Here is an 8288-nt window from a genome sequence, read left to right as displayed (position 1 = left end):
ATTCTACTTTCCATCAAAAGCATTTTAGACTGATACAGTGATTCAAAAGGAAGTTGAACTGAAAACATGTAAACAGGCATTTCTATCGTTGTCATAGCTAACACAGGGAATCTCAAAACTCCTTTCCTACCACTGAAATCACAAGTCTTTTGAACGGGATGGAAAAAAAAAAAAAAGGGAGGGGAGATCCCCATTTAGAAGACCTCTGATAACAGTATTCCTGATTATTTCACCGTGAAACTTCTTTGGAGCCCACGCTTGACTCTGCTGTCCCAACCTTAACTTTGAGTCCTGATGCCTGAATCTTTCTGAAATGTATTAGTCCATGATCAAAGGGAACAGACTTTCTTCTACTCACTTTTATAACCGTGGAAACTAAACCTGCCTGGCACTTTGTACGTGCTCAGTAAATGTCCACTAAGCCAGTAAGTAAAGATGAGCACAGTTAAAAGTTGAGAACAGCAGTGTGCTATGTTTTTGAAAGTAAAAATGAGACCTAGCCTGATCTAATAGAGCACATATGGGACAGAGCATGCTCAGTGAAGCGTACACGTTTTGGATTAAGAAATATGATTATCATTTGCCAGCTCTGATTCCTGCCTCTGGGCTGATAAGATGTGTCCAAAGAGTCATTTTCACTCATTCCCAGACACCAGAGCTGAAGGGCTCTTTAATGAAATGCAGGAGCTGAAGCGACAGGCATTAGTAGTGAAAAACAGGCAATTGATTGCGAAGTCAAGATGAAATGCTTCACTAGAAAAGACCTTCATGCCTGAGGCACACACTCTTTGTTACAGTTGTGGTGGATATGGGTTTTATTATTATTATTATTATTATTATTATTATTATTAATAGCAACGTAGTGTGCCTATTCTTGAAGTTTTTTCACCTTTCACTGAGGAAAAGTTGGAGGAACTAAATAAATTTGTTCCCTAGATAATTAATTTACACAAACAAAACTAATATTGGCCATTTGTCATTTCTATGGGACTGATCAATAATGAGTGGTGTCAGGGGTGCCTGGGTGGCTCAGTCAGTTAAGCATCTGACTTCCGCTCAGGTCATGATCCCACCGCTGGTGGGTTCAAGCCCCTCGTCGGGCTCTGTGCTGACAGCTCGGAGCCTGGATCCTGCTTGGGGTTCTGTGTCTCCCTCTCTCTCTGCCCCTCCCCTGCTCGCACTCTATTTCTCAAAAATGAATAAATGTCAAAAAAAAATAAAAGGAGCAGTGTCAGGGCCTCTTTGGAGGATGTCTATATCCGGCTTCTGATGTCATTTGTCCAAAATGATTTCTGAAAACATCAAAACTCCCCAGTCCTGCCTAGCACTCTACTTCGCACCTCAGCACAGAGAGGCCTTCTGCGTGGGGCCGCCTGGCAGACGGGCAGTGTGGAGGATGGGAAGCCAGAGGCCTGATTGCTATCCTGTCCTCTCCTTGCAGACACAACTTTGTGTTGGTCAAGTCAAGAGAAATCTCTTGTGTTCTAGAGCTAGAAGTCTCAGTTTAGCAACCAGGCCCATCACTATAGAGATGAGGGCAGTAAAGTCCAGAGAGGTTAAGTAACTTGTCCAAGGTCAAGACAGCCAATCAGTGCCCTGCTTTGGCCTCCATCTGTGAAGAGAAGGTTGCTTCTTCTCACTCCTCTCCTACACCCCACAGCTATTTCTGTGAATTATGTCTCCTGTCTCATAACATTTCTTGGTTCACAGGAAACCCACCTTATGGTGTAATGGCTTCTATTTCCCCTGCTGTCTAGAATGTTCCACCTGCACACCAGGGCTGAGTCTTGAGCTCCTTTGCAGAAGGGCATCCTGGTCGTTGGGAGTCAGCCACGCAGAACCCGCTGTAGGTTTCTTGCATCACTTGCTGTCATATAAGAGCCAGCCTCTCACTCATTTCCACAGGGAAGCCTTCTCCCTAATGACACAGAGCTTCATGTTAAAGGATGTCAGGGAATTGATGTTGCCCTTCTCCAGGAACAAAAGGTGTCAAAAGTTAGATGGGACTGAATAACTAAGAAAATATAAGTATATACCTCCCCACTTCACCATTCCCAACGCAGGGGCTGCATCTACTGGTAGGAGATAAATCCTGCCATGCATCTCGAACAAAGAGAAAACACAGAGCAGCAAAGCATCGGCAGTCATTGGACCAAAATAAATTCTGAGATGGCTGATAATCTGATTATCCGGGTCAATTTCTCTGTTTCCTTCTCCACCCCCTGAGGACTGGGCTGAACTTCCCCTTCAATGCAAACAGTATTAAGTGCCTTGTATGTCAGGTGCATGTCAGCAGACACTTTGAAAATAAGATGAATCTCGGGTTTGCTAGAGCGTGGACATTAGAGTCAGGAAGACTTGGTTAAGGACTTGGGCTTTGCCAGTAATTAGCTGTCCTTGGGTAAATAACTTAACCTCTCTCAGCCTCAATTTCAACATACTTACTAAGTAACTTTTAAGATTGAGAAATACACTAAATAATTTGTTTAAAATAATAACGAGGACAGTGCTAATCATATGTAGGTGCTCTTCGGGTGTTCTGAAAATGTGTGCCATTATAACTTACATAAGCTCCTGGGAGCCTACTTTTGATTTTTTGGTACATCTGTACTCTTGGCACTTTGCCAGAAGCCATGACCCAAAAAAGTTCAGAAGCAGTATCATTAGCTGGTGTTGCAGTGGGCCGTGCTCTGGAATCCACCTCAGCTATCACAGATTTTCCTGACATAACAACAGAATGGGCTACCAAGGAGTATAATAAGGTCTTAAGAATTTTTAAGCAAATGGTAGGTAGTGTAATTGGAATTTCTGGATTCTTTAAAAGCATTGGATTTTAGGATACCCCACCTCCAGGACTCATTGATTCTTATTACTAAGTATTTGTGTGGCATCAGCAGTTTTTGGTAGGTGCATTTATTTTAGAGCCCTGTTGTATCAGTAAACTATAGCCACAATTTTTCTGCATAGCAAACCACCCAAACTCAGGGGCATACAACAATAATCTCATGGATGTGCAGGTCCACTGAGGTTTGACCTGTCTAGCTATGTGTCTGCCCCAGACATGTCTCACCCTCCTTGGAACAACTATCTGATACAGGAGGGCAAGAGAAGAGGGTAAGCATGACCGTGCAGGTGCATTAAAAGCCTCGGCTCACCTCATGTTCAATATCCTCCCATTAGCCAGCCAAGTCACATGGCCAAACCCGAAGGTCAAGGGGCAGACTCCCTGCTCACCATGATGAGGCCAGGGCAAGGACTTGGGTATATATTCACACTGTGGAGGCATCAAGAACTGGGGACCAATGAACATTCTTCCACACATCTGGCATTGTAAACTATTGCTGCAGTGTAATTCCCTTTCTGGTCAATTGAAGGGGTTGTCCATTTGATCTAGCTATAACCTCTGATAAATAATATACCTCTTGGTACATTGTGAGCCCACATGAGAGGATAGGTCTTCTTTAATAAATACATTATTTTAAGATCTGCTGTGTGAGGCAATGACTAATTAATTGTGGAGGCTTTCTCTGCATACCCAGTCTTTAAATCCAGCCCGTGTCAGCAGAGACTGGAAATTACTATCATCTACTGACAAGTCAGTTGTCTAACTGAATTGAAATATTGGCTACCCTCCAATTCCCGATCATTTTGAGTCCATTTTATTAAAAGCATCAGTGTAACTGATACTTCTGGCTTCAGATTGCACACTAGATCAAAAGCATAGATTACCTTGAAAATATGACCTTTTTTTTCCTAGGAATAACTCCCCTTGGCTATCAGTAAGGAATATTCAGACTACTCTGAATCACTGGGTTGGGTTTACGGGCGGCAAGGCAGGGTGCTAGCTGAGACTATTAACATGAATGTGGATGAAAACTTTCCTTATCCTGTCATTTAATAGGTCTTCAGAGAATAACCTTTATTCTTAGCCTGATATATTCATCCACTCCCTAAAGGGCCAGGAGCTTAAGATTCTTTCTCATTATCAGTACTTCTCAGGAAAACCCAGAAATATCCAGAGAAAAATGGTCTCCCGGCTCTGCTGCTTTTAGGGGAATCTTATAGGGTGGCAGAGCAGCCCAAGGGTAAGAAGTCTGGGCTCTGAGGTCCACAAATGCGTAGCTGTGTGACCTTGGGAAGGTTGTATAACTTCTGTGGCAGTCATTGATACTGTTCATAGATGGTCACTTCCCCTCCCCTCTTGGCACCAGGAAGACTGGAACTCTGGCTCCTTTGTGGTTGGGTGGTGCCGTGTAACTAGTTCGGACCAAAGAGTTCTGAGCAAAGGTATTATATGTAATTTCTTGCCTGTAGCCTTTAATAACCAATACAAGATTCTCCAGAATTCTCTCTTGTCCCTTTATAAAGTACAATGATGATCAACATTCAAGATGGCAGCTGTTCCATCAGCCTAGTAACTACAGAGTCCCCCTGGTGACCTGTGATAGACTTGAGCCATGTGAGAGAAATAAACATGGTTGTACTGAGCCATTGGGATTTTGACAGTTATTTGTCACAATAACTTAATTTGTTACAATCTACCCTGGCTGATAGACCTCACTAAATCTTTTTATCTGAAAAGTGAGGAAAACAGTGGAACTTAGATTGCTAAGTAATCATGAAAATTAAATAGGATAATATTGTATGATACTTAGAATAATACATAGCACGTGATAAATTCTTAATATATTTAAGCTATTGTATATCATTATTAAGTTATTCTGTATCCTAACCTAGTTATTTATTTCTAACAAGCTCTTTATTTCTATCCAACAGGTTGCCATGCAATTGCTAGTATGTTAGACTAGCTGGGCTACAGTTTTAAATCTCTAGACTTAAAATTTTGTGCATCTTTTATAGAAGCACTCCGAGAACCCATCACACTGTTTCACAGATATTCTGTTGCTTGGGGAAATAAGATTGTAATAAAACTAAACATCATCTTCTCCCCTATTCCTGTTGTTCCCTACCCCCAGCTCCCCAAACAAAAAGATCTATGTCCTTGTCACAGAGCGTTCCATATCCTATTCTGAAGCTTTCTGCCTAGGAAATTACATCTGACTTGAAAAGTCTTAGCTACAAATTGGTTTCTCAATTTAGGCACCTAAATCCTTAGTAGTCCATCTCTCCTCTCTGTTCTGGTTTCAATATATGTACATAGTAACTTGTTTTATTAATAAAGTCTTACTGACTACATGCCACAGCCCACCATGGTCTTTCTTTTGACAGTGTGGTCTTATTTAGTCCAAAAGGAAAGGCTTCTGTCCTTGTTCCACTTTAGTCCTGGCTTAACGTGACCACTCTCATACCACCACAAATAACCACTGAAACCTGTCCTCCAACTTCTCTGGATCAGAATTTTCCATGTCTTTATCTTTTCCCCTGTGTGACCCTGGCTGGATCCTTCACTAGTCCCAAACACCAGATGCTTCGTATTGTTCAGGCTATGTATAAACCCAATTTGGGAAAGAGAAGGAGTTTCATTGCATACATATTGAATTACACTAATAGTTCTCCCTCCTTACCTTCTTGATCTCAGAGTCTGTTCTTATAGACCACATTTTATGCTTCTGTATATAACCCATGGCCTCACCCCATCCTCAGGGCTTGGTTCATCACAGATCCTGCTACGATGTTTATTGACTGCCTAGGTGGGGTCTATTTTTTTATGTCTATTGTTGGCATTCATGTTCGTACATGTTCATTATGGCTGTTAATAAAGGTATCACTTATCATTACTTTGTAGGAGAACATGACACTTCTTTATGCTCTTTCAGATTGAAGACATCATCACAAAGATGCAGGATGACAAGACAGGTGGTGTGCCCATCAGAACAGTCAAGAGCTTCCTCTCCAAAATTCCCAGTGTCGTAACAGGTAAACTTTCTCCTTACAAAGTGTTGGTTGCAATAGGAAAAGGCCACTGAAGAGTTGTGTAGTGTTGTGACCTGGGGTGTGTCTGAAGATTTGTAAATAGTAAAGAGGATACTTTCAAAGTGCTTCTTAGACAAAGTTGCGTTCTGGTCATAGTTTTCCAGAAGAAGCTGCTTTTGCCAATGATTAAGGATGGTTTTACCATGATACCCTTCTGTGTATAGGTTGAGGCTTCCGGAAAAAACTTCATTAATGAACTGGAAAGCCCATCAGCAGTTTGGCGTATGAGATGTAGACAAGCACGGGTTTATTAAAGACATTATTTTAATTTTAGACAAGCTTTAAGAAAGTCATGTTCAAATTCTATAAAATGCTTTCATTTTTAAGTTTTTCAATTGACTACTTGAACTCTTGGAAGAAGCGGTTTTAGAGTATATTTTCTGCATTACTTTGGGGATTTGGTGTGTTTTGTATGCTTGGACATTTCTTCAAAAATTAGTTATGAAGTATATCAAACACATGGGTATAGTTTCAAGAATAATACTAAATAGACCACATGTGCCAACCACCCTGCTTCCAAAGTAACACATCAGTATCTAAGAGCCCCGTATGGGCCTAATAGATGACATCTTCCTCCCTTCTGGCAACAGGTAGCATCTATCTACTTTTATCCTAACCAATTTCTTGCTTTTCTTCATAATTCTTCATGATACATAGACTTATATCAAAACAAATAACCAAATAAATTAAGATAAAATTTTAGATCGTTCTCTCATTACCAAAATCTAGTTATTTGTTTTCCAAATTTTGGGAACCAAAAGGGCTCAATTTCTAGTACATACTTATAAAATAATTGAAATAAAAAACACTGACAATACCAAGGGTTGGTGAGGCTATGGAGCAACTGGAACTCTCACGCATTGCTGGTAGGAAGGTAAAAACTCAGCTGCGCTGGAAGTTTCTTATAATGTTAAACAAATACTTACCTTATGATCCACTAATTCCACTCCTTGGTATTTATACAAGAGAAACAAAAACATGCATTCAGATTAAAACTTGTTAAGTATTTATACTAACTTTATTTATGATCTCCAAAGCCCAGACACAACCCAAATGTTCTTCGAGGGGTGAATAAAGAAACAAACTGTGGCACACTCGCATTCATCAATAAAAAGGAGTGAACTGTTTATACATAAACCAACTTAGATAAACCTCAAAGTTACTTTTCTGAGTGGCAGAAGGCAGTCTCAAAGGATTGCATCCTATATGATTCCATTTAGATGACATTCTAAAAGTGTCCAAAACTATAGTAACCGAGAACACATAGATCAGTGGTTGCCACGGATTAAGAGTCGGGGGAGCATATGACTATAAAGGAATCACACAAATGAATTTTATAAAGTTACAGTGCAGCTATTCTGTATCCTGATTGTGGTGGTGGTGGTGACATTGATCTATACATAGGTCAAAATTCATAGAACAGCACACACACAGCATGCGCACGCATGCACACACACACACACACACACACACACACACAGAAGAGCTGGTATTTGTATGTTACCTTAAAAAATAAATACACCCAACTGAGGTACCCATAAGTATCCTACCTCATTATTCAGACTGTCACTGTTTGAACTCAGGTACCAAATAGATCTGGATAATGAAGGATGCTTGTTTTGTTAGTATGCTCCAATTTTGAAAGTTTTATAAATGGACTTATAATATTGGGCATGATATATTATTTTTTCATACACTTCTGGATTTTGCTTGATAAAATGTTCGGGATTTTTAATCTATTTTCATGGAAAGATGAGTTTATTGCTTTTCTCACTTACCCTTCTTGCTGCTTTGGGCATCAAATTTATGCTAGATTCCCAACATTTTAGGAATCATGGAGTATATTTCTTTTGTTGATATAGTATCATTCTCTGGAAAATGTTTTTCTCTTCAATCTATACTTTAGGTGTTTACTTTCAATTATTTTATTTTTTTTTATGTCTTGAAGTTCCACCTGCTTCTTTTTCCAATATACTTTGTCATTCATTCCACACATATTTATTGGGTGTTTGCTATTGTCTAAACATTGCTGGACAGTGGGCATTAAGAAATAAATGCAACAGATAAAATTTTCTATTCTCATGGAATTTTAGATTCTAATGGAGGAAACAACAAAATAAATAAGAAAAATTTGCAGAATTTTAGGTAATGATAAAGGTCAGAGAGAAAAATAAAATATGAAAGGTAGATGGTAGAATCACAACTTTGAAATAGGTGGCCAAAGAAGAATTCCCTGAGAAGGTAACATTTGAGTAAAGATGGAAGGGAAAGATTGAGTCATGTGGATATTGAGGGAAAGAGCATTCTAGAAAGCAAGCGCTAAGTCACCAAGCTAAGTATGTTCTGGAGTACAG

The 8288-nt window shown here is 39.8% G+C and overlaps 1 protein-coding gene across 11 annotated transcripts in view; it reads left to right on the top strand.

The window, feature by feature from the left end:
* RGS6 (regulator of G protein signaling 6) overlaps positions 1 to 8288 on the top strand; it is a 546475-nt gene that overhangs the window by 369332 nt on the left and 168855 nt on the right. For all 11 annotated transcript variants that reach the window (XM_029951172.1, XM_029951168.1, XM_029951170.1 and 8 more), the window contains exon 3: positions 5778 to 5877. In XM_029951172.1, coding sequence (XP_029807032.1) covers positions 5778 to 5877 — 100 coding nt within the window. The remainder of the gene's footprint in view (positions 1 to 5777; positions 5878 to 8288) is intronic.

This window comes from Suricata suricatta, chromosome 9 (genome assembly GCF_006229205.1).
Source record: "Suricata suricatta isolate VVHF042 chromosome 9, meerkat_22Aug2017_6uvM2_HiC, whole genome shotgun sequence".
NCBI classification, from domain to species: Eukaryota; Metazoa; Chordata; class Mammalia; order Carnivora; family Herpestidae; genus Suricata; species Suricata suricatta.
Note: the sequence above shows the minus strand (reverse complement) of the source record. Positions and strands in the feature narration are given on the sequence as shown.